General features: G+C 40.4%; 1 protein-coding gene across 4 annotated transcripts in view; it reads left to right on the top strand.

Moving 5' to 3' along the window:
• The window catches only part of rps6ka2 (ribosomal protein S6 kinase, polypeptide 2), a 387,513-nt gene that overhangs the window by 275,806 nt on the left and 85,305 nt on the right, over positions 1–26,402 (top strand). For 2 of the 4 annotated variants that reach the window (XM_060830969.1, XM_060830968.1), the window contains exons 9-12: positions 8,927–8,997; positions 14,221–14,309; positions 21,455–21,520; positions 23,128–23,192. In XM_060830969.1, coding sequence (XP_060686952.1) covers positions 8,927–8,997; positions 14,221–14,309; positions 21,455–21,520; positions 23,128–23,192 — 291 coding nt within the window. The remainder of the gene's footprint in view (positions 1–8,926; positions 8,998–14,220; positions 14,310–21,454; positions 21,521–23,127; positions 23,193–26,402) is intronic. The other 2 variants (XM_060830971.1, XM_060830970.1) reach the window with 1 other exon arrangement.

Genomic DNA, 26,402 nt, shown 5'->3' with positions numbered 1-26,402 from the left:
TGTCTGTGTGGCGTTTGCACATTCTCCCTGTGTCTGCATGAGTTTCCTCCGGGAGCTCCGGTTTCCTCCCACAGTCCAAAGATGTGCAGGTCAGGTGAATTGGCTATGCTAAATTGCCCAAAGTGTTAGGTGCATTAGTCAGAGGGAAATGGGTTTGGGTGGGTTACTCTTCGGAGGGTCGGTGTAGACTGGTTGGACTAAAGGGCCTGTTTCCACTCTGTAGGGAATCTAATCTAATCTAATTTGGACAGCAAGGATACCCATGTCAAACTCCTACCTGTTGACTATTTCAGCATTCAAAACTATAATTCCAAACAAACTCATATCTAAGCTCCAAGACCGAAGTCTTAGCTTCCCGTTTCACCCCTCACCCACCCAATCTGTAACCGGATCCTCGGCTTTCGTGGGCAGCACAGTGGCTTAGTGGTTAGCACTGATGCCTCACAGTGCTAGGAGCCCAGGTTTGATTCCACCCTCAGTTGGCTATCTGTGTGGAGTTTGCACATTCTCCCCCTATCTCCATAGATTCCTCTGAGTGCTCCCGTTTCCTCCCGTGCTAAATTCCGTATAATGTCTAGGGATGTGCAGGCTAGGTGGGTGAGCTTTGTGAAATGCAGGTTTACAGGGATGGGGTGAGTCTGGGTGAGATGTTCTTTAGAGGGTCAATGTGGACTCAATGGGCTTAATGGCCTCTTCCACGGGTAGGGATTCTATAATTCTATTGTAGGATTCCTGCTCCATAAACCACAGAAAGTAAGAATAGACAACAACTCCTCCTCCATGATAATGCTTAGCACCGGTACCCTGCAAAGCTGTCTATTCCGCCCCTACTATATTCCTTACAAACTCGCAACTATGTAGCCAAATTCCACTCCAACTCCACCTACAAGTTTGCTCGTGACAATACTATTGTAGTACAGATCTCAAACAACAACGTGACAGCATACAGGAAAGAGATTGAGTGCTTTGCGGCAAAGTGTAAAGACCACAATCTCTCCATCAGTGTCAGAAAAATGAAGAGGCTGGTCATTGAGGAAACCATGAGGAGGGCAGCATTCTGCCTGCATCAATGGTACTGAGGTGGGGATAGTTGAAAGTGTCAAATTCATGGGAGTGAGAACTATCAACAATCTGTCCTGGTCTACCCATGGCAATGCAATGGTCAAGAAAACACAGCAGCATCTCCACGTCCTCAGGAGACTAAGGAAATTTGGCATGTCTACACGGACTCTTACCAATTTTTATAGATGCACCATAAAGAGCATCCTATCTGGAAGCATCACAACTTGGTATGGCAACTACTTTTCCCAAGATCACAAACTACTGGGGGTCATGAAAACAACCCAGTCCATCATTAGGCTTCAGTGTTCCATTTATTTGCTACATCTATACTTCCAGCTGTCTCAAGAAAGCAACAAACGTAATTAAAGACCCCTCCCACTACAGTTATACTAGATTCAACAACAGCTTCTTCCCTGCTGTTAACAGACTTGAATGGATTTCTCAGGTGTTAATTCTGATCTCTCTCACTGCACCTTCTCTGTCATTGTAACACTGTGTTCTGCACTCTGTTCTGCTTGCATGATGCACTCTGTATGGTACAATCTGCCTGTATAGCATGCAAACCAACACCTTTCACTGTATCTCGGTACATGTGACAACAATAAATCATTAATTTACTATAAATTCTGTGTCCTATGATCCTGTCCCACTAGCTACCTGATGAAGCTTGCACTTCCAAAAAACCCTGTAAAACCTGGTGTTGTGTGATTTTTAACTTTGTTCACCCCAGTCCAACACCAGCAATTCCAAATCATAACAATAAATTGATCAATCCTGGCGACTACCATTGACTAAAAACTGAATTGGTCTACCCACATAAATAGTGTGGCTACAAGAATAGGTCAGGGACTAGGAATTCTGCACCAAGTAACTCACCTCCTCACCAAACGTTTGTAAATGTGTTTGAATACTCCACATGTGTCTGGATGAGTGTAGCTCCAACAACCCTGAAAATACTTGACACCACCCAAGACAAGAGCCCACTTGATTGGCACCACACCCATAAAGATTCATTCCCTCCAGCCATCGATGCTCACTTGGAACAGTATGCACCATCTACGTGATGCAGTACAGAAACTCACCCAGGGTCCTTACTCAGAATCTTCCAAACTGCGATCTAGACGATTCTTCCATCTAGAATGACATGGACAGCAAATATATGGGAATACCACCATCTACAAGATCCCTTCCAAGCCTGTCACCATCCAGACCTTGAACTATATCAGCATTCCTTTAGTGTCACTGGGTCCAAATCTTAGAGCTCCCTGCCTAATAGCATTGTGGGTGTACCTACATCAAATGGACTGCAGGGGTTCAGACTTGGCCCCCCTGCAGCCGCTTCGAGGACAGCGTGCAGTGCGGCAGAGAGTCCGGGCGTGCATAAAGGATCTCACAGGCAGAGCCCTTCTCACCACCAGCCAAGTCATGTCCTGGTGCTTGTTGGAAAGTTCTGGCGATGAGGCATTCTGCCAAATGACTTTGACAGTCTGCTCAGGGAACCGCTCGATAGGATCCACCCTCTCCTTTTCCCGAAGGGTCTCAAGGACACCACATGCTGGTGGTGTAATGACCACCGTGTAACTTCTGCCTGCCTAAGAAGAACAGGGGGCCCACCCAGTCATTTGGGCTCTGCTGACACTTCAGCAGAAGAACTGGATAGTAAATGTACAGACTTGTATATAGGAAAAATAAATTTCGATGTCTGTACTTAAAGCAATGTAATGTGTGCACAAGAATGGCATGACCGATTGCATAGATATCCAAATAATTTTATGAATAAAGTATATTTTTGAAATTTAAAAAAATGGACTGCAGGGGTTCAAGAAGGAAGCTCACCACTACCTTCTTAATGGCAGTTAGGGATTGTCCTGAAATGCTGGATCAGCCAGCAAAGCCCACACTATTGAGCGAATAAAGAAATGTCTGCTCCCTAAGACAAGCTGTCAGAGATCTACTGTAGGATGACAACATCTGAAATAGAGATGACTCAGTTTGCCACAGCATGAAGCTTTTATCCCCTTCCAAGTTGCAGCAAGGAAGATATATCACATTAGAAAATTTGCATTACACAAATATGTGTTAAGAAGTTACTTGATGATGTGTTTGTAAGGACATGGCCTTCCCTTTGGCTTTGCTAAGTGCACAACTTTTACCCAATAACAAGGTTCCTTCACCTCTGTAGCTTTGTAAATAACAGCCACATAGCAATAGAGGGTTTTCATATTAGTTCCATGACCTACATAAACAGCGAGAGCTTGCATTTAATATGTTCAGAGGTAATGCAACAGCTAACCTGTCATTATTCACATTTGTGTCCTCTTTCCAGGAATCAGTTTTGATGCTTTTGTGGTACAGCAATATAATACATCCATCTTATTTCAAGCGACTTAAAAATTATTGATGGTGGGTACATGGGAAAGCAGGCCTAGTCTCATGTTGGCTTATCCCATTAACAGCACTCTTTTAGACCAGAGAAGGAAAGCATCTGCTTGATGGGGTGTGGTTGCTGCCTGCACCAGCAATAAAAATCTGCTTAAGTCAGAATTCAAAAGGACTATGGGGGCGTACCATCAATCAGAGATAGTGGGCAGGCTTTTGATGCTGGAGACACAACATGAGGGCCTCTGGCGCTTGATGATTGCATCCATAGACTGAGGTGGGAGTTGCAGATGGGAAGATGGAACATATTTTTTTGATTAGACTTACAGTGTGGAAACAGGCCCTTCGGCCCAACAAGTCCACACCGACCCGCCGAAGCGCAACCCACCCATACCCCTACATTTACCCCTTACCTAACACTATGGGCAATTTAGCTTGGCCAATTCACCTGACCCGCACATCTTTGGACTGTGGGAGGAAACCGGAGCACCCGGAGGAAACCCACGCAGACACGGGGAGAACGTGCAAACTCCATACAGTCAGCCGCCTGAGTCGGGAATTGAACCCGGGTCTCTGGTGCTGTGAGGCAGCAGTGCTAACCACTGTGCCACCGTGCCGCCCCAAATGGAATTATGAAGGGAATAGATAAGATAGAAACAGGGAAGTTGTTTCCATTGGCAGCTGAAACTAGAACTAGGTGGTTTAGCCTCAAAATAAGGGGGTAGCAGATATGGACTGAGTTGAGGAGAAACTTTTTCTCTCAGCATCTGTGGAATTCCCTAACTAGTGAAGCAATTGAAGCTGCTTCATTGAATATTTTTAAGGCAAAGATAGATAGGTTTTTGAATAGTAAAGGAGCCAAGTGTTATGCTAAACAGGCAGGTAAGTGGAACTGAGTTCACAAAAAGATCAGTCATGATCTTATTGAATTGTGAAACAGTCTCAACGGGCCAACTGGTCTACCCCTGCTCCTATTTCTTGTAGTCTTATGTTCTTATGGAGAAAATGGGGAAAGGCTAGACATTCCTCCAATTCTTAAAATAGCTAAAGCTGACTGGGCATGAACCTGATGTGGAGGTGCCAGTATTAGACTGAGTTGGGCAATGTCAAAAACCACATAACACCAGATTATAGTCCAACAGGTTTATTTGGAAACACAAAGCTTTCAGAGTTCCGTTCCTTCTTAAGGAGCAAGGGAGAGAAGATGTCCTTAAACACAGAATTCATAAGTAAAAGATCAAAAGGTCATACAACTGATGCAAATGAATTGAACGCACCTAAGATGGCTGTTAAATCTTTAATCAGTTAGATTGCAAGTGCAGGTTTCAATTGATTAATGTGCAAATCCCAGACTTTCTTACAAGTTACTGCCCTGAGATAAGTTAATGTTTTATCGGTATAAAAGAGGGAACATCTCAGGTCAGACATGCATTTTAGGCATGAGCTCTTGTTTAGAGTCTAACCTGGAGTCAGACTGCTTTTATTTCCAAAGTAGGAATTTATAAAATGCCACATTAACTGCCTCTCTACAAATTGTGTGTTTTTTGAACAAATTAGAATGTACCCATGAAGACAGCCTCAATTGGGATCCTGGGATCATGTTGCACTACAGATGATCCCATATGCACACTCTCTCACACAAATACATGCATGCAGACCCTCTTTCATGCATACCCTCTTTCTCCCTCATGCACACACAAACACACACACACACTCGCATGCACACTCTCTCGCATACATATACTCCCTCACGCTCTCATACTCTGTCAAGCACATGCCCACATACGCAGGCACACACACGTGCGCACGCGCGTGCACACACTCTCCCCTTAACGTGTACACACACACACACACACACACACACACACACACACACACACACACACACACACACACACACACACACACCTATGGGGTAAATTTACATTTGCAGATTTGTATTTGCCGAAACATTCAATTTTGTTCAAACAACACACAATTCGTAGACAGTGAGTCAATGTGACATTTTATAAATTCCTACTTTGGAAATAAAACCAGTCTGACTCCAAGTTAAGCCATAGACAGAGTCTACCCAAAACCTCACTCCTAAAATGCATTGTCTGACCTGAGATGTTACCGTTTTTGATAAAACCTTAACTTATCTTGGGGCAATGATCTGGAAGAAATTCTGGGACTTGCATATTAATCAATAAAAATCTGCACCTCTTTCTAACTGATTAAAGATTTAACAGCCATCTTAGGTGTGTTCAATTCATTTGTATCGGTTGTATGACCCTTTAATCTTTTACTTATAAATTCTGTGCCTAAGGTCTCCCCCTCTGCCTAGCACTTGAAGGAGTGAGGCAATAAAAGTTTGTGTTTTCAAATAAATCTGTTGGACTATAACCTGGTGTTGTATGATTTTTGACCATGATTCTGATGGTTGAAACTATAGTCTGGCAGGTATGACATGTGTTGCTGGGGGAGGGAATGCACATATACAATGGCTGCAATCTTTCATTTCCACTTTGAGAACACAACACTAGATTGAGTGTGGTTCAGTCTATTACAGCTACCTAAGTTGTCGCCTGGAAACACATGGTACAGGAGTGAGATCTTAATAGGCCCCTTGAAGACACCAATCCACAGATCAATGGCTTTTCACCATTTACCTGTGGGCAATGGATGTGACCCTAATGTTGCTTCGTTGTAAAGTACCTTTCTATATGCAGTCAAGTCTATGTTAAGTAGTGTCTCTCATTTTTTATTTGACACCTATTAAGTTTAGCAATCCGTAGGATAGATTCTGCAGAAATACACAGTCATCTAGCTCCTTGGGTAAAATAGACGTACATCGGATGCTTCCTCTTGTGGGGCATTCTTGGATGAGAGATCATAGTCTGAGGAAAAGGGATAGCAAATTTAAAACAAAGTTGAGGAGAAACTACTTCTGCCAAACGGTTGCAATTCTGTGGAATTCACTATCTCAAAGTGCAGTGGATGCCTGGACAGTGAGTAATTTTAAGGAGGAGTTAGACAGATTTTTATTTGTTAATGGGTTGAAGGGTTATCAGGAAAAGGCAGGAAAATGGGGGTGAGGAACATATCAGCCATGATTCAATGGCAGAGCAGATTTGATGGGCCAAATGGCCTTATTCTGCCCCTATATCTTATGAACCTATGAATCTTTGAAGGATCTGTTCATAATATGTAATTGTGATGAGTGAGAAATTTTGTCTTTGCATCTCCAGAAGTTAATTTTTGCAGATTGTTTATAAAGATCATTAATGAATAAAATAAAGGCTGTTTTGACAAAAAAATGAAACAATATTAGCAAAGGGAATAGAAATAGTAATTATCACAGAGGTACAGCAAAATGAAATATGTTTTTTAATGCCAAGTATTCCATTTATCTCTTGGAACACAAGCACTGTAGTCATGACATAACAGATGTTGCTGTTTGTTCTCAAGTAATGTAATATCTCTATTGTTAAATAAATACATGTTACCATTCATATATTAATGGCTTGTCAAATGTCACCTTTTGCCCAGTGCAGTCTACTATCTTGATCCAATTTGAGCACAAATGATTAAGTAGGCCGAGATATGAATATTATCACCCTTTTTTTTGTTTTCAGCAGGTTATAAGACTGCTGTCTCAAGCAGTAAATATCTTTGGGAACATAGATATGATTACTAGCATTCAATGGCGTGTTGATAAGGTAGTTAATTAATTTGGTGATATTTTTAGAATAATTCTCGTACATGTTTAACTTGGGGTGTTGGCAAATAATGGGATAGAAATAAACATGTGGGAAACCACAGAGATGGAAATCAGTTTGAGGGTGCAGCTTGAGGATCTAATTTTTGGATGTAAATTGTTGAATTCAGAAAAATGGCATTTTATATAGGACTCAGGGTATAATTAGAAAGATAGACCCTCCAAATGGTACCTGAAATTATTCACCCACCAGACAATCAAGCAAAAGAAACTATAGATCTCAAAGTGTAACAGGAATACAATTATAATGATTGTAATTTCTCGATGTCTGATAAATCATACATTGTATTCTTTAATGATTATCCATTGAGTGCATGCATCTTTTTCTCCCTATTCATGCTTTGCTCATTTACTTGTCCATTAGTTCCATCCCCATGTACTGTTAGTGTGTCAACAGTATGCAATCTTGTCAGATTTTTCCTTTTTATGTATTGCGTTTTAAAGGATAAGCCACACTAGGGCAACAGAGAAGGAAAAAAAGATGGCGAAAATAGGTTACTGTGCAGCTATTAAACTAGAAAGGGGCTTTCAGCACTGAGTGTTGCAGTGATTGTATTATTCCATCACCTTTTGTTGCTGGCATATGCTCCACAATATCTTGTATCGCAACACAATAAACACATTAAATGTTGCTGATGAAGATACAAACTGCTGCTCAGATTCAGTTGGGTATCTATTTAATTAACTTACCTCAGTAAAATAAATCTATACACATTTTCTTTTGCTCTCCTAAATTTTCTTTTGGTTTATTTTCATCTGTACTTCTTTGCTTTGTATGCACTGCTCCTACAATATTTGAATGGTGCTAATTTTTCATTGCCAAATGCAAGTGAGTTGTTGGCTTTGTACTGGTGATCTGTGAGCTCATTCTACCCAGAATCAAATATGTGTGGCAAATAGTTATATTGATATTACCAATTATGGTCTGGGATGCAGCAGACTGTGTCCTAAAGAATAATGCAAAATACTATGGATGCTGGTGCTCTGGAATAAAAACAGAAAATGCTGGAGATCCTCGGCAGTTTTGACAGCATCTGTAAAGAGAGAGACTTGAAAAAGATTAGGCTGTTGCCAAAGACACTGCTCCTAAGCAATTTATTTCACATTAGAATATATTTCTATTGGACACAAACCTACAAACTAACTTGGATACAGAACTTTTCAGTAGCTGTACAAGGATGTAGTGATATTTTCACAGTCATTTGTGCCCAAGCCAAACCAAACTCTTGTTTATACTGGATAATTAAACACTGATGCCTGCCATTTATTTTGTATCTATGCAAACAGAGAAGCAGAAAACTTAACATGTTGCTTTTCCCGTGCCATTTAATTCTGTGCACTTTGCATGCAGGTTCTTGACTGACAATTAATCCATTGGTAGTTTGAAAATCTCTCAAAAGCATGCTGGAAAATTCTTGCAAGTTCATCCAAAAAGCAGTGTGGATGAGTTAATCAGTTATCTTTTATGTTCTTGGTATCTGTGGCTTTACTCAACTGTTAACTAATGAACTTATAAAATTATGTACAAAAGAAAGGCAATCTAAACTAAATCTATACTGAATGCTCATAATATTTCAAAAGCATGTCCTATTATGGACATATTCATTTCTCACATTGAACGAAGTGAATAAATTAAATAAATGAATGATGTCTGCAGGTGATGTTGTCTATTTGTCTATTTTGACTTGAATGGTATCTCTAACCTGTTTTGATTTTATTGCCTAGTTTGAGATGTTGACAGGGTCGCTGCCTTTCCACGGCAAGGACAGGAAAGAAACCATGGCACTTATACTCAAGTAAGTAAGTTTTTGTTTAAAAAGTGTCAGATTAATTCACTGCTTAAAGAACTTAGGTTCAGTGCATTACTGATAACTTACTTTAAACAGCATAAATTGTGAGAGAAGCACAGCTCATGCTTTGGGAAAGCGAGGCTGCACAGTCAATCTTTCAGTTAAAGGTTTACATCTTAGCTTGACCTCAATCTTCCAGTCTTTCTGCTACATTTGTGATGAGCTTCTGTAGTTTTCTTACAAGTAAAGCTGTATGTAGGATTGTCATAATCCTGACTTCTAAAATTAAGTTCAATCATACCTATATTGAATTGTGCCTTTTCTCTTGCCCTCTAACCAATACCAAAACTTAATGTTTAAAAGAGATATTGGCAAAGTAAAATTGGACCAAAATCAATATATTGATGGATTATCTCAAAAGAGGTAATCAAAGAGATATCTTGAAGGCTTTATGAAGAGAAGGCACTGAGTAGGTCTAAGTACCTCCATACACCTCAGATAAATAAGAGCTGAATATTTTAAATTTGGCAACACTGTTATAAACATATATCAAGCCTTCAATTCCTACGTTTCATACACAGGAAATGGATTGTCACACACTGTAAGTAAGACATGAGCCTTTTTAATTTTTCTTAAATAATTTATCCCAATTGCAGGGTTCCACATAGTCATAGTGCCAAACGTTTGAGACTGATTTGGTACAAATACATTAATCTGAGGCAGAAAAAACAGTTTGCTATTTTAATGTTGTGTGAAATTAATATTTCATTTTAATACTTCATTGGATAAATCCAATAAAAACTTAAAAATAAAATCGGGAATGGTCCATGAGGTCATGTCAGCGTGCTCCATAACTGAATGGGTCATGAGTATTCTTTTTCCTCAACTTTACTTTTCCAGCTTATCCACATATACCTTGACTCATTTAGTGTCCAAATGTTATTGATCTTTACCTTGAAGTGAATGACTGAGCAAACACAGCTCTTTGAGAATGCTAAGGTTTCATTACCATCTGATTGAAGAAATTTCTCATTATTTCAATCCGAGATGATTGATGCTTTACCCTGAGACAATAAATGCCAGTTCCAGTCTCTCCATCTAGAACAAACAGCTTCTCAGTAATCCACATTGTCAAGCCCTCAAAATTGTTCCTCATATTGCAATGTGATCTTCTCTCAATGTTCTAAGCTCCAGAGAGTCCAGCTAAAGCAATTCATTGCAGATACTGATAATTTGTTATAAAAACAGAAAATGCTGGAAATACTCAGCATATCTGACAGTATCTGTGGAGAGAACTAGAGTTAACAGATGGAAAATTTGGTGAGGGAGAGGGCGGGGGCTGGGCATCTCACCTCTTCGACTGAAGGAAAATCAGCAATGAGCCAACAGACTTGGAGAAGCCTGCCTCGCATAAAGGCCCAACTTATTTAATCTGACCTTCGAAAACATCTCTCATCGTAAGAATTAATTCAGTGAACTTTTGTCATTCGCCATCTGAGCTCTGTGTATGTTGTTCCTTGGGTACAGAGACCAAAATTGTACTCAATATTCTATGAATAGTTTCACAAATGTTGCATATACTTGCAAGGATCCTAAACTATGAATACAAGTGTTTATTAGTTTCTGCTTTTCAAATGATATTCTGTTTTTCTCTCCTTGCTGCCAACTTTCACCTTTTCCTGTATTTGCTCTGTCTGCTGCCTTGTCACCCACTCATGTATGTGTCCCTTTGCAGCCGCCTTGTGTTCTTCTCACAGTTTATCTCCCATCAAACTTTGCTTTATCAATAAATTTAGATACATCATACTCAGTTGCCTCATTTAAATCATTGCAATATATAGTAAATGATGCTCAAATATTGATCCAGATGACACCTTATGAGGCACAATCTGCCAACCACCTAAATTTTATTCTCTCTTTACTGTGTATCAACCAATTCTAATCCAAACTAAAATATTACCACCAATCTGATATAATTTCTTGCATGGTACACTTAACCAATGCCTTTTGAAAATCAAAATATGTTACTACCATTAATAGCTCTTATTTTGTTTGACAAACACAATTTCTCCTTCGGGAATATCTGTGCTGACTTACCCAAATCACAAAACTATCCACTACAATCCTTTTCTTTTAGTCACTGAACTGTTTTAGATTGAATTCACCATGATCCCATGGATCCGATGAACTTTTAATTTTTTTGACAAGTTTATCTTGTGGGAGTTTGTCTTAAGTCTTTCTAAAATCCATTTGTACATTAGCAAATGTATCACCCAGCTCTTCGCTCTCTCCTGCCTGTTGCCTCCTTAATATATTTCATCAAGTTAATTAGACATGATTTTCCCTTAATCAATCCATGCTAACTGTCCATAATTATTGTTGTGGTTCTGTTCGCCGAGCTGGAAGTTTTTGTTGCAAACGTTTCGTCCCCTGGCTAGGCAACATCATCAGTGCTTTGGAGCCTCCTGCGAAGCGCTTCTTTGATGTTTCTTCCGGTATTTATAGTGGTCTGTCCTTGCCGCTTCTGGGTGTCAGTTTCAGCTGTCCGCTGTGGTGGTTGGTATATAGTGGACCCAATCTTCGCACAAACCTTGTCCATAATTAATCCATGCCCCTTTAAGTAATAATTTATATTATTTGTCAGGATTTTTTCAATAATTTGCCTTTCCCCAAGTTTTCGCTGATGGACCTGTAATTGCTCAGTATATCTCTTCCATCCTTTACATAAACATTGGCAGTCCTCCAGTCTTCTGGTACTGCATGACCAGAGAGAGAATTAGAAAATAATGGCCAGAATCTCTGTTATTTCTTCCCTCAGTTCCTTTAGTATACGGGGATCCATTAATCTGATCCAAGAGGCCAACCTAATTTCAAGCATAATGAGCTGGCAGTGGTGAATATGCCCAGCAAAGATGAGTCAGCACAAATCCTTGCTGCCATTAGTTGTGAGGAAGGGTCACTGGATTCAAAACTTTTAAGTCTATCTTTGCTCCGCAGATGGTGCCAGAATTGTTGATTTTCTCCAGCAATTTCAACTTTTCAGATCTGCAGCACCTGCAGTTCTTTGATTTATTTTCTTGCATACAGTTTAAGAATTCTGAGCTGTTTGTACCTTTAACACTAAATTTATCCCAGTTAATATTTGTGTAGTTGTGCACTTTTTGTTTTTGACCCCGTAGCAATTTGACTACAGATTTGCTCCCCTATTGAGGATCTAATGTATGCTCTCAGCAGAATGATTTCTTATTTATTGTTTCTCAGTTCAACCCATTTGACTTTTTTTTGGATACTCCACCTGGCATATCAATCCTTCTCAGGCTGTGATTTATTTCTTTAACTGAATATTGCGATGTCTTTCATATTTTATTTCCTTCTCTACCCTTTCTAATCAATGTAACCAGAAACATTGAGGGGCCATCCTACCCTCTTTAAGTCACTTCAGAAATGGCTCCAATATCATGCTTTCAACTGCCTATCTGTGTGTTAAAATCACCTTTCTTACTTAATAGACTCTTTATGTTCAAGTATATACCATTAGTCATTCAACCCTTGTTGACCGTCATCTAGAGTCATAGAGTCATAAAGATGTACAGCATGGAAACGGACCCTTCGATCCAACCTGTCCATGCCGAACGCTGACCAGATATCCCAATCCAATCTAGTCCCACCTGCCAGCACCCGGCCCATATCCCTCCAAACCCTTCCTATTCATATACCCATCCAAATGCCTCTTAAATGTTGTAATTGTACCAGCCTCCACCACTTCCTCTGGCAGCTCATTCCATACACGTACCACCCTCTGTGTGAAAAAGTTGCCCCTTAGGTGTCTTTTATATATTTCCCCTCTCACCCTAAACCTATGCCCTCTAGTTCTGGACTCCCCAACCCCAGGGAAAAGACTTTTCCAATTTACCCTATCCATGCCCCTCATAATTCTGTAAACCTTTATAAGGTCATCCCTCAGCCTCCGACGCTCCAGGGGAAACAGCCTCAGCCTGTTCAGCCTGTCCCTATAGCTCAAATCCTCCAACCCTGGCAACATCTTGTAAATCTTTTCTGAACCCTTTCAAGTTTCACAACATCTTTCCGATAGGAAGGAGACCAGAACTGCATGCAGTATTCCAATGGTGGCCTAACCAATGTCCTGTACAGCTGCAACATGACCTCCCAACTCCTGTTCTCAATACTCTGACCAATAAAGGAAAGCATACCAAACGCCTTCTTCACTATCCTACCTACCTGTGACTTCACTTTCACGGAGTTATGTGCCTGCACTCCAAGGTATCTTTGTTCAGCAAAGTCTTTGCTTCCACAGCAATCTGCAAATTTCTGTCTTCTATGCCCAGTTTTGCTCCTCTCCCTTCAGAAACTACACTCAGGTTCTCAATGCCTTGCACAGCTAGCTTAAACTCTCTCTAATAGAACTAGAAAATCTCCAAGCCAAAACATTTGTCACTATTCAGCTGGGTGTAAATCAATACAATCACTATGTCGCAATGGATCCTTTGCTATGAATGTGTTAATTAACACTGTCTCATTGCACAGTGCTAAATTTCAAAAAACCTATTGTCTCATTGATTCGCTCATGAACATGTCCTCTAATTACAGTTGCCAATTTAGTTTACCCAATCTACATGAAGATTAAAGCTTTTTCCATATTGTGTCTTGTTGCATGGTACTCCAATGTTTTTATATGTTCTCTTTCCAACACTAGCTATTGTTAGGGGTGAATGAGCTGTAAAACTATTCCCATCAGTTTTCTACCCTTTCCTGTTCCTGAACTGCATTGCTATAGTGTGAAACTATGCAAATTAGGAAGGTCCTAAATTTCATATTTTGCGAGTTTTGAAGTAGATGATTTTAATTAGGGTGCAGTGGGGCTTTGGCAATTCATTTTAACATTGTTAGACCAGAGAAAGAAGAAATATCAAGCAGAGTTTCCATTCCTGATCACTATCCAATGATCCCTGCTGGGAAATCCATGTGCAGATGTCAGTCAAAGAAAAGGACAGTGCTGCCTACTCTGGTTGCCTGGTAGCATTAAGTTCAATCCTGCAGCTAGTTAATAGATATCAGCTTTCAGCTGGGCACAAGACACTCTTTTAAGGAGAGGAGGTAAAAGTCAGGGTTAGCAGAATTTGTGGGACAAGAGAACAAATTGTTTCAAAATACTCTTAAATAACTTTTGTCTGTTTATTCACTGATATTTGCTGTCTGTATATCTTCTAGAGCTAAGCTGGGAATGCCGCAGTTCTTAAGCCCAGAAGCCCAAAGCCTTTTGCGAGCACTCTTCAAGCGGAATCCTTGCAACAGATTAGGTAGTTATGTTTTACAATTTTGAGGAAAGTTGGATGAAGTGGAAATTGGATAAGTGTGATCACTAAATTAATAATCATATTTATCCAATCTTAATTTATATGCTTTTTCTTGGGAAACTCAATTCATTTGTTCACAGGCAATAATGCAAAGATCAGCTGTTAGATCAGGCAGTCTCTGAGAAGAATGTATTTCAAAATACTGGTGATTTCCAACTTTCCAAATTTCAGAAGTGTTTTTCCTGCCGAAATTGGAAGAAAAGGAAACGATCTATTTCTGATTTTCCTGAAAGTTAATTCCTTTATTTTAAGAGAAGCATGTTTTGAAGTCCAGTTTGCTTGTTTCACTCTTCATACACGTTTTCTGCAATATTACAGGGGACATTGGTTCAACATTCTGCAAAGAAAGAAAAGTAGCCATCATGATAGATTTCTGCTTTTGGACAAAATTAATGCAATATTATAACCAAACGATTTTTAAGTTTTTAAATTTAAAACAAAAACACTGATTTGTCCTTTTAAAGATGCAGAAAAGACTCTCAATGTTCAGAGGTCAATGATCAATTGGTATTCCAAACTCCCAGTTTTGATTGTTGTCTTTAGTTCACTTTAATGTGACTACTTTACTATAGAGTATATCATTTGGATTTATCAGTTTATTGGAGTTCAGGAGTATATCATAGCTTTATAATTCAACATCAATAGCGTCAAAAGACCAGACTAGTTTTGACATCTCACAGCATAAAGAAAAATAGTTGACTGCATGATGAAAGCTTTGCCATATTGGCTCAGATCTTCTGATCAGGATTGGAATCCTTAATTTCTGATCCCATTCAAATGAAAGAAAGCACAGTTACCTTTTGAGAAGTTCTGAATCTGAAGCTTTCTCCAGTATAGCTATTTGATGTTTAAACTGCTGGCCAACATCTGGCGGGTGCGTAAAGGAGTTGAGGTCACAAGTGGGTGGGAAGTAGGGTGGTAGGTGAATGGGATAGGATACCAGGTGGGTGAGGCATTAAGTTGACAAGTGGGTGAGGGGCTAGAATAGCAAGTGGGTAAGGCACACACTGTCAGGTGACAGCTTAGGATGGTGAGTGGGAGAGGGGTTGCAGTGCTAGGTAGGTAAAGGAATTGGTTGCCAAGAGAGTGATGGGGTAACATTAAAGGTGGGTGAACAGTTGGCAGGTGAAAGAGTATGGTGCCAGGTACATGGGTAAGTGATTAGGGTAGGTCACGAGGAATGCTAGTTGCTGGTGGGAGTTGGAGGTAGTGGGGGTTCATCCAGCTGGAAGGAGGGAGTCTTGTGGATTAGGGATGGTAATTAGTTAGGGGTTTCAGATCCATGGAGAATTAGAGGGGTCAGGTGCAGGTGTTGGGATGGTGTATTAAAGCAGGGTTTATTGGTGAGATCAGTTTAATGGGTCTTACAGAGATCTGAGTGATGTGTTCTATGGCTGTGTAGAAAGCATTGCAGGCTACAGGCTGCAGAGAATCGTTATGAACAGGGACCTGCACCCAGCTCTACAGTCGGACTAGGCTGTGCTGTGTACATTCTTTCCCAGCCTCTGTATGTTGAAAAGTGTTGGTGTGAATGAGTTTGTCAGTGATGTCTGAGGCAGGGAGATAAAACACGAACTAGGGAGGAATACATTAGGTTGGTGAGGGATCAGGACCCCTGTAGGTTTGTGTCCTGTACAGTGTATGAGTGTGTGTGTAACGTTACCCTGTAAAGGACCCCATAACATTGAATTCTGCAGCCCCCTCTTACAAAGGTCAAATCACTGACCCCACTGCTTCAAAAGTGGCCAGAGCCAATTTCTTCCCCATAGCACACTTCCAATTTCCAGCATGGTGGAAGCTGAGAATGAGTGCTCCTTAGCCTGTGGCTTTGATCCTCTACCTTTACATGTTGGTGAACTTCTGAACATCCAATGCCCTGCCTTGTATCCCTTCTCATTAACTTCAGAGGCTTCACATTTTCTGAGATGCCACCGAACCCATCTACATGACTTTCCACTTGCCACCTTCCCCATCCAGGCTCCTGGCTCATGAGGTGACCAGGGTTCACCTGATTGTGGACAAACTCCATTCTTACATGACCCTCTTCCTATTCATGCAATACTGTATTTCCCTCCTCTCCCCCCGCCCCACTTCCCTTCCCCCACTTCTTCCTCCCCACTACTTGAAGATTTGGTTGTCCCTCTTCACAATTGTCAACCCCTTTGTCTACAGTCCCCAGTCCTGTAGAATAGATTTCTAAGTCTCCTTCCTATTTCAGTGGCTAATGTTGCCTGTCTCACTTGAGTGAACCAACCACGTAGCCTGAGACAACAGGAGCCCTGACCCAGACTGGAGGCTGTCCATTTCTCTGACTTGATGAGTCCTACCTGCCAGACCTGCTGCAACGTAGCCACAAAATTGACTGCGACCAACTACCTGGACTGCAGAGGCATGGATCCCCTCACTGAGCTCAGCCTGACTGGACACTTGACTGTGGCTAATCCCTTGGACTCACATGCACTGCCTGCCCTTGACTTGCTGAACCAGGACTCTTGGACTGATGGCTTCCACTTTGGATTTCAGTGAGGACCAGTCCCTAAGATTTTGAGACATGAGTGTCTGCTTGATGTACTTGCAAAGTATTTGGGACTAAGCTGGTGTAAGGTTAATGTAACATGGTTCTTGACAACAAGCTGACTCTCCCACACTTGATTGAGAACTGTGGTGCAGCAAGGCAGGCTGCTAATTGGCAGGGCAAGAATGCTTTGAGCATGCAGGTAGTTGTGAAGTGAGCAAGCACTAAGAGAGAAAACAACAATCCCTGAGTCCAGTCTGTGCGCTGTGTGCAATCCTTGAATGCCCAATGTAATCTGCAATCTATCTTCACCACCATAGCCCACATCATTCCGATCCCTATCTGGCCCATAAACAGCACCACTGTTTCAGCGCTAAACCTCACTTTAATTCATCACCTTAACACACAAACCTAACACACTCTGAAGCTCCATGGATCTGAAACCCCTCACCACATGGAGAATCCCAATGCATTTTATACATATATTAAGATCGGGGGTTGCTAGGGAAAAAGTAGGTCCACTTGAGGACAAAGAAAGGAATTTATGTGTGGAGGCAGAAGAAGTTGGTGAGGTCCTTAATAAGAACTTTGCATCAATAATCACCAAGACAAAGGACATGAATGAAGGTGAAACTAGGGAAGGGTATGTCGATATTAAGAAAAAGGTGTCTTTAAAAATATTAAGGTAGATAAGCCCCAGGGCCTGATGGGATCTATCTCAGGACACTGAAGGAGGTAAGGGAGGAGATTGCTGGGGCCTTGACAGAGTTATTTGTATCCTCTTTAGCCAAAGGCAAAGTCCCAGAGGACTGGCGAGTAACCAATGTTGTTCCTCTGTTTAAAAGGGGAGTAGGAATACTCCAGGAAATTATCGGCTGGTCAGCCTGACGCCAGTGGTATGAAAATTATTAGACATTATTTTTCAAGACAGGACTTACTTTCATTTGGAGAAGAATGGATAATCAACGTGGCTTTATGCGTAGGAAATCTTGTCTCACAAACATGATTGAGTTTTTTGAAGAAGTGACAAAGATAATTGACAAGGATAGGTCAGTGGATGATGTCTATTTACTAAAGTATTTGGCAAGGTTCCTCATGGTAGGCTGATCTAGAAGATTAAGCCTCATGAGATCCATACTGAGTTAGAAAATTGGATACAAAATTACCTTGGCCATAGAAGACAGAGGATAGCTATGGAGGGGTGTTTTTCTGACTGGAGGCCTGTGACCAGTGGCATTTGGCAAAGAACAGAGCTGGGACCCTTGTTGTTTATAATTATATAAGTGATTTGGATGAAAATGCAAGTGATCTGATTTGTACCTTTGCAGACAAGACAAAAATTGGTGGAATTGTGGATAGTGACGAAGATTATCATAGAAGATAGTAGGATATAGACCAATTGGAAAGTTGGGCAGATAAAAGACAGATGGAGTTTAATTGGGACAAGTGTGACATGGTGCATCTTGGGAGGTCAAATACAAGAGGAAAGTGCGCACTAAGTGGCAGGAATGAAAACCATAGAACATAAAACATTACAGCACAGTACAGGCCCTTAGGCCCACAATGTTGTGCCGACATACTTATAAGCAAGTTGCAAACTGGCATAAAGATCATTTTGCAAGATATATCCTGGTCAATGATCTATCACATCATTCAAAACATTTTTGCAAATGACTTCATCTAGTTCTTGAATTATAAAGGAAAGTTTTCCCAAAATGATAAACACAACTAATTGTTTAATTCAGCTATATGATTCATTTCTGCAATTCTTCTTTCAAAGGCCAACCTTTATATTAACAGCTTACAGCACAGAATTTCCTTTGCCTTGCATTCTTTATTGGCTGGGCTCTATTTATTAGCAACACACAGGCTTAACTACTTGGAATGTCCTCAACTTTTTTTGTTAAAATTATCAGGCCATGTTTTCACTTTTACTAATCCACACTTAAATGATAATTTTTACATCAAGAGGGAGGCACTCGAACAATAGTTGCTAGAAAAACAGGTCTTGCAACATCTCCTGCTGAGTTTTTCCAGCAATTATTGTTTTTGTTTTCATTTCTGCCATTTAGTGCATACTTTCCTCTTGTATTTGACCCCCCAAGATGCACCATCTCACACTTGTCCCAATTAAACTCCATCTGACTTTTATCTGCCCTACTTTCCAACTAGTCTATATCCAATAATATCCTATGATAACTTCCTCACTATCCACAACTCCATCACTTTTTGTCTTATCTACAAACTGCTGGAAAAACTCAGCAAGAGATATTGCAAGACCTGTTTTTTTCTAGCAATTTGTGCTTTTGTTTCTGATTTCCAGCATCTGCAGTTCTTTCATTTATTTTGTTTCACTCAAACAACTGGGCCATTAGGAGCATTGATTTACATAGGGATCTTGGGTGCAAGTTCATTACTCCCTGAGAGTGGCAACACAAGTGGTTAAGTTTGTAAAGAAAGCATACAACATGCTTGCATAGATCAGTTGGGATATTAAGTATAAAAATTACCAAGTATAAAGCTTTTTATTAGGCCACATTTGGAGTGTTGTGTGCAGTTCTGGTCAGCAAACTATAAGAAGGATGTGGAGGCACAGGGCTTAAAAGATGTTTCCCAGGATGTTGCCTGAATTGAAGTTATTAGCAAAAAAAGAGAAGTTGATAAACTTGGGTTTTTTTCACTAGAGTATCAGATGGCAAGGGGCAAACTGATTGATACATATAAAGTTATAAGAGACATGAATAGGGCAGATAGTTGGAGGCTTTTTCCAAGGATGGAAATATCAAATACTAGAGGGGAATTAGATTTAAGGTAGAGGGGAAAAGTTTAAAGGAGATGTGCGAGGAAAGTTTTTTTTAACACAGAGGAACGTAGGTTCCTGGAAGTGTTGCCGCGGGAGGTGGTAGAAGCAGATATGATAGGAACATTTCAGAGGCATTTATACAGACACATAAACAGGCAGGAAGTAGAGGGATATGGACCATGTGCAGGAAAATGAGATTAATTTGGAATTATATCATGGTCAGTAAAGACATGATGGGTGAAAAAGCCTGTTCCTGGGCTGTTCTAATCTATGTTCAATGAGTGCTAAAAGTTTCAGCAGCTTCTATAGCTCTGTACATGCCTTGTTCCTTTGCTGCCAGATGAATAAGGTGGCATGGTGGCTCAGTGGTTAGCACTGCTGCCTCACAGTACCAGGTACCTGGGTTCGATTCCAACTTCAGGCAACTGTCTGATCAAATTTGCACATTCTCCCCGTGTCTGCATGGTTTCCCTCTGGGTGCTCTGATTTCCTCCCACAATCCAAAGATGTGCAGGTTAGATGAGTTGGCCATGCTAAATTGCCCACAGTGTTCAGGGATGTGTAGCTTAAGTGCTTTAATCAGGATTAAATGTAGAATAATAGGCTAGGGGAATGGGTCTGGGTGGGTTACTCTTCAGAGGATTGGTGTGGACTTGTTGGACCGAAGGGCCTGTTCCCACATGGTAGGGATTCTATGAAACTGGAGGCCCTCACCACAAACACGTATCCATGGCGCATTGTGAGGAGCTTAATATCCGGCACCAGTCCCATCCTACTCTAGTCTGTTATGGGCTATTCTCTTCTCCAATGAGAGAAAGGGTGGGATTGAGTGAGAAAAAATTTGATGCATCCTGCAGATGAAGCTGGAAGAAAGTTGGTGCGGTGTTCCAACATAGTGAGAAGGCAGGCAAAGGCCATGCCAAGGTGGTGGTGAGGAAGGTTGTGGTGTTGAGAATGAGTGAAAATGTTACAGGCAGTAGTGAGAGTACCATGGAATGAGGCTTGGGAGGAGGTGGCTGCGGTAGCAGAGATATAGGGGTGAGTGTGAGGTAGCAGAAGTAAGAATGTGCCACATACACTGGCGCAGTGAAGAATAATATTTCACCTTCTTGCATCACTGCTAGAAGTACTGACTTGGTGCCAACCTTGGACCAAGCTGGCACTGTCTGGTGGTATAACCTTCTTTGCCACAACTTCCATAAGGACTTCCAGGCCCTTGTTGAAGAATTACAGTGCCATCTTCCTATTCTCAGACATCATCAGAATCTGTCTGCCAATGACCTGGGCAACTTTGAAATGCCAGTGCTTGTCCGCCAGTGCACAGTGGCCTTTTAAAGATGGATGCCAAAGGATGTCAGTCTTTCAAATAAAGTCTGCAGAGAGGCCAGTTTATCTGGATGGACATCATAGTGGGAGGGGAGGTGAGTTCAGTAAAAAATCATTCAGAAAACTCACTCGACCTTGCAGTAGAAATACTTCCAAAAAAACAACTCAGAATGAGCTTAAATATCATAAGATTGGACCCATTGTTACTCAGTTTAAAGCAGGTTTGATTTCTCTAACTTTTTGGATGATAATTAAGCTCAGTCAGTCAGACACTCAAAACATTTTCAGACCATTTTAGATGCTGAGTTATTGCCATCAGAATTTCAATTTTCCAAACAATTCTGAAGGAGCCAACTACATTGTGTTTTTTATACTTGGTCCACAATGATATCTTCCCACTGGAAGATTTGGGTCAAATCATGTTTTTCATTTATTCATTCACAGGTTGTGAGCATCACTGGCTGGGTCAACATTTGTTGGTTGATGCTACATTGACTGGAGAAGATGACGGTGAGTCACCTTCTTGAACCAATGCAGTCCCATGAGGTGTACGTGCAACCAGAGTACTGTCAGGAAGGGAGGACCAGGATTTCAACCAAGCAGTAGTGAAGGAATGTTAATATTTTTCAAGTCAGGATAATGTCTTTGGAGAACTTGCAGGTCATAGTGTTCTCATTGTTTCTGTATCACTCATACTTCTAAAGACTGTATGTTTAGTGAACTGATGAAGGAGCCTTTTAGAGTTGATGCAGTAGCTCTTGTAGATGGTTCATACTTCTGCCACTGTGTATCAGCTATGAAGAGAATGAATTTTTAAGGTGGTGAATGGAGTACCAATCAATTGGGTTAGATGAGCTGAGCATGTTTGGAGCTGCACTTTCAAGGCAAGTGGAGAGCATTGCATCACATCCCTCATTTTTACCTCGTAGATGGTGAAAAGGTTTTGAGCAATCAGGAGGTGAAAGAGGCCATTCAGCCCATCATGTCTGTACTTGCTGAATAAACTAGCCACTCATTCTATTCTCATTTTCCAGCAGCTGTGGCCAAAACAATATCTTATATAGTTTCGCCATTGCATTCTAACCCTTATATGTTACCCAATATGTTACCCAAAGAAAGAAAATATCCCATATACCTTCTTTGCCACCTTATCTACCTGTTCTTAGGAACCTGAAGCCATGTACTCCAAGTTACTCGTTTCCTCTACCATTCTCAAAACTCTCCCATTTATTGTTATTCCTTTACTTTTCTAGACCTCCCCAAATGTATAACCTCACACTTCTCTAGATTGAATTCTATTTACCACTTTCCCGCAAACTCAACCAAAACATTGATATTGCCCTGCTGTCGACAGACATTCTCTCCACCGTCAGCTACCCAGACAATTTTTGTGGTTCTGCAAATTTCCTGATCATGCAAATCCCTAGCCTCTGATCTGCTGTGCTAGCCAAAGTATTTATATGACTGATACAGTTCGGTTTGTATCAAAGGAAACATTCAGCATATTATTAGTGGGGAATTCAATGATGGTAATGTCATTAAATATCAAGATAAGATGGTTAGATTCTCACTTGTAGGAGAAGGTCATTTTTTGCCTTCATGAGGCACAAATGTTAGTTGCCAACTATCAACTCCAGCCTTAAAGTTGATCAGGATTTGTTGCATTTGGTTATGGATTATTTCAGACTCTGAGGAGTCACAAATTAAATAATGGTGCAATTATCAACAAACTGCTTATTTTGATTTCATGCTGAAGGGAAGGTGGATGAAGCAATTGAAAATGATTAGGCCTAGACCATTACCTGAAGGAAATTCTGCAGTGATATCTTCCAATGGAAATGATTGACCTGCAGTAACCACAATCATCTTCCTTTTTAGAAAATACAGAGATTTCAGCTCGGGCTCCTTGATGCTACACTTGGTGAAACGTCACAGTGATGTCAAAAGCAGTCACTCTCAACTTATCTCACGATTGCATAATCAATAGAACTGAGGGTACACATTCCATTTGGTGCACAATTATAGATCAGATTCAGTGATCTTTATAAAGCAGTGACTTTTCAGAAATAATGATTACTTTTTAGAAATTTTATTTGTATTTTTATTTTGTTTTAAAGGTGCTGGACCTGATGGAGTTGAGGAGATAAAACGACACTGTTTCTTTGGAACTATAGACTGGAATGTAAGTGCAGCATTTAAATTCTGAAATTCAGTAGTTTGAATTTTTAAACTGTTAGTATAACTTCTTGTTAACGAACATGACTCTCTGCTGCTAATCAGCCTCTTTGCAATCAGTGACATAAAGTTTCACCTATCGTTTACTCTTTAGCCCTTCCCCCAACCCAATCTTCTGCATAAAACCCAACAATTTCCTAGCTACTATCAGTTCTGAGGAAGGGTCACTGGACCCAAAACATTAATTCGGATTTCTCTCCACAGGTGCTACCAGATCTGCATAACTTTACCAGCAATTTCTGTTTATGTTTCTGATTTCTAGCATTTGCAGATTTTTAGGTTTTTTTTATGTAAAGTTCCCTTGTCAGTAGCACAAAGTTGCATTGGATTTTTTACCTGCTTTTTTTTAGGTTTCCCTAGAATGGTTTCAATAACTGAAAAGCCACCAATTTGAATCCATTGGTAAATGACGGGTTGAAACAGTCACTTAACATCTCCAGTTAAAATTATTTCCATGAAATCTGCTTCAAAAATCAAGTGTAAAGATAATTATGAGAAAAGTAACAACTTAGCTGGCACTAAGTATCAAAATTTTGAAAAACATGTGCATTTTGCATACACGCCAAGTTCAATTTTGTATGACAATTACTAGTACTATTTTAAATGCACACTGTCAGTGCTTCCAGTAATATTTTATAAGCTCAATTTTTGTACTGTGTAAGTATTAGTACTCATTAAGTGATTATTTACATATGCAGTATTTTCAGTGGGGGCTTATCAGTTCACTTTTAGTATTTTCAGTGCAACAACAACAAAGCTGACCAGAGGTGGTGGCACAGTGATTAATAGTCAGGAAGAAATTGCCCTGGAGTCCTCAACATTACTTTTGAACATCATGAAGTCACTTAGCATCATGTCAAACATGGGCAAGGAGAAAACCTGATTACCAATCTGATCAATCACCCTCCCCCAGTTGATGAATCATTACTCTTTCATATTGAACAACAGTGCGTGGTGACATAGCTGTAACATCACTGGAATAGGCTGGATGAGCTGAGTGTGGTTGGAACTGCACTTATCCAGGCAAATGGAGAGTATTCCACCACACTCCTAACTTATACCTTATAGATGGTAAACAGGTTTTGGGGAGTCAGGAGGTGAAACAGGCTACTCAGCCCATCCTTTCTGCACTGGCTAAATAAACTAGCCATTCCATAGTTCAAATTCCACGATGGTAGATAGTGAAATTTTAATTCAAAGAAATTTGAAATTAATAGCTAGTCTACTGGCAATTGTGTAACTATTGACATGAAAACCCGTCTCATTCACTAATGCCATTTAGGGAAGGGACTGGCTTACATATGACTCCATATCCACAGCCAGGTTAAGTCTTATTGCCCTATAGGCAATTAGGGGTCGGTAATAAATGCTGACATATGATGTCCATGTGTCATGAACAAATAATAAATACTCCAAGACTCAAGAGCATTGAAGGTGGAAAGGGCACTGAATATGTTGGGGGAACATCTTCAATGTCCATGACTAAGAGTGGTGTGTTAGCACCACCATTGACTGAATTGACCAAATCCTGAAGGACGCATCTGGCAGATTGGGCCTGTAGTAGATGAGGGAAAAACAAAATCGATCTTATCCTCACTGGTCACAGATTCATCTGTACGTAATGTTATTGGTAGAACTGAGCACCATGCAATCCTTGCAGAGATTAAGTCTGTCTTCATCTCCATCTTGTTGGTTAGCACTGTCAACATGCTAAATGGGTAGATTTTGAACAAATTGAGCACCTCAAAATTTGGCATCCATGAGGCACTGGACATAATCAGCAGCAGAATTGTATTCAAATAATATCTGAAACCTAATCACCCAGCATGTCCCACACTATCATTTCCATCAGCTAAGGGAATCAATCCTGGCTCCATGAAGAGTGCAGTAGAAGAGCAATCCAGGAGCAACGTCAGGCCGGACTAAACGTGAAATGTCAATATGGTAAAGCACAACACAGGACTACTTGCATTCCTGGCAGTGGAGGTAACTTGGGCTAAGTGACTTTCAAAACCAACAGATAATATCAATTCTGTCCAATCCAGTCACTAATGATAAATAGACAATTAACAGCTCAATGGAGAAAAGAACTCCATAAGTACCTATAGCCTCAATGATGTGGGAGCCCAGCACATCAGTGCAAAAGTCAAGGCTAAAACATTTATTACCAACTATAACCAGAAGGGGCATGTTGGTGATCCTCCTCAGCCTCCCTCTGAGCTCCACAGCATCACAGATACCAGCCTTTAGCTAATTTGATTCATTCCATGTATGAATTGGCTGAAGTTGCTGAATACTGCACCGGTTATGGTTCTATTCTGTATTAATTTTAATGTTTGCCATAATTTTGTAATCTTCCCATGAGGAGGTGCCAGAGGATTTGAAAGTGGCAAATATGATACTCTTATTTAAGAAAGAATATAAGAACGTTGCTAGCAATTACAGGCTGCTCAGTTTAACATAGTGGGGAAAGTATTTTTAGAAACAATAGTCAGGGGAAATGCATGGGTAAAGACTTAGCTTGATTTGAATTAATTAACGAGAGCCAGCATGGATTTGTAACAGCCAGATTGTGTTTAACAAATCGAATTGGATTTTTGTGATAAAATAACACAGACGAGTGAAGAAGAGAATGATATTATCTATATAGATTCTAAAATAATGTTTGACAAAGTATCACATAAAGTCTAGTTAACTTTAGAATATGAATGTCAGTTTCAACTCAGAAAAAAAATTGGCTCAAGGACAGCTGAGTGATTTTTCAGACTGGAGAACACTGGTGATGTTCTCCAAAGCTTAGTAATATATACATAAAATGGGCTAGATATTATGGTTTTGTGACTATGTCCAAGTTGCGTTGAGTTTTTCTGAGGGATATCCACTGTGAGGCCGAACAAGGCTTCTCGTCTAATCTTGCCAAACTCATCTCGTTAACTACCTACCCTGCCTATATGGTATCACCAACATCATACCACTCACTGTTCCCACAACAACTTGCCACTCAGTGGATACCCCAGAATTCGCCCATATTCCTTGCACCTTTGCATTCTTTAAAAGTCCATTATGCACCCAGACAGCCAGTCTGGAGCTGCCCTGCAAGTTTCCTGACTTTTGTCCCAGATATAGCAAATGGGGGGTAATCATCACCTTGCTTTGT

This window comes from Hemiscyllium ocellatum, chromosome 10 (genome assembly GCF_020745735.1).
Source record: "Hemiscyllium ocellatum isolate sHemOce1 chromosome 10, sHemOce1.pat.X.cur, whole genome shotgun sequence".
NCBI classification, from domain to species: domain Eukaryota; kingdom Metazoa; phylum Chordata; class Chondrichthyes; order Orectolobiformes; family Hemiscylliidae; genus Hemiscyllium; species Hemiscyllium ocellatum.
The sequence above is the reverse complement of the archived record's forward strand: the minus strand, read 5'-3'. Positions and strand labels throughout refer to the sequence as shown.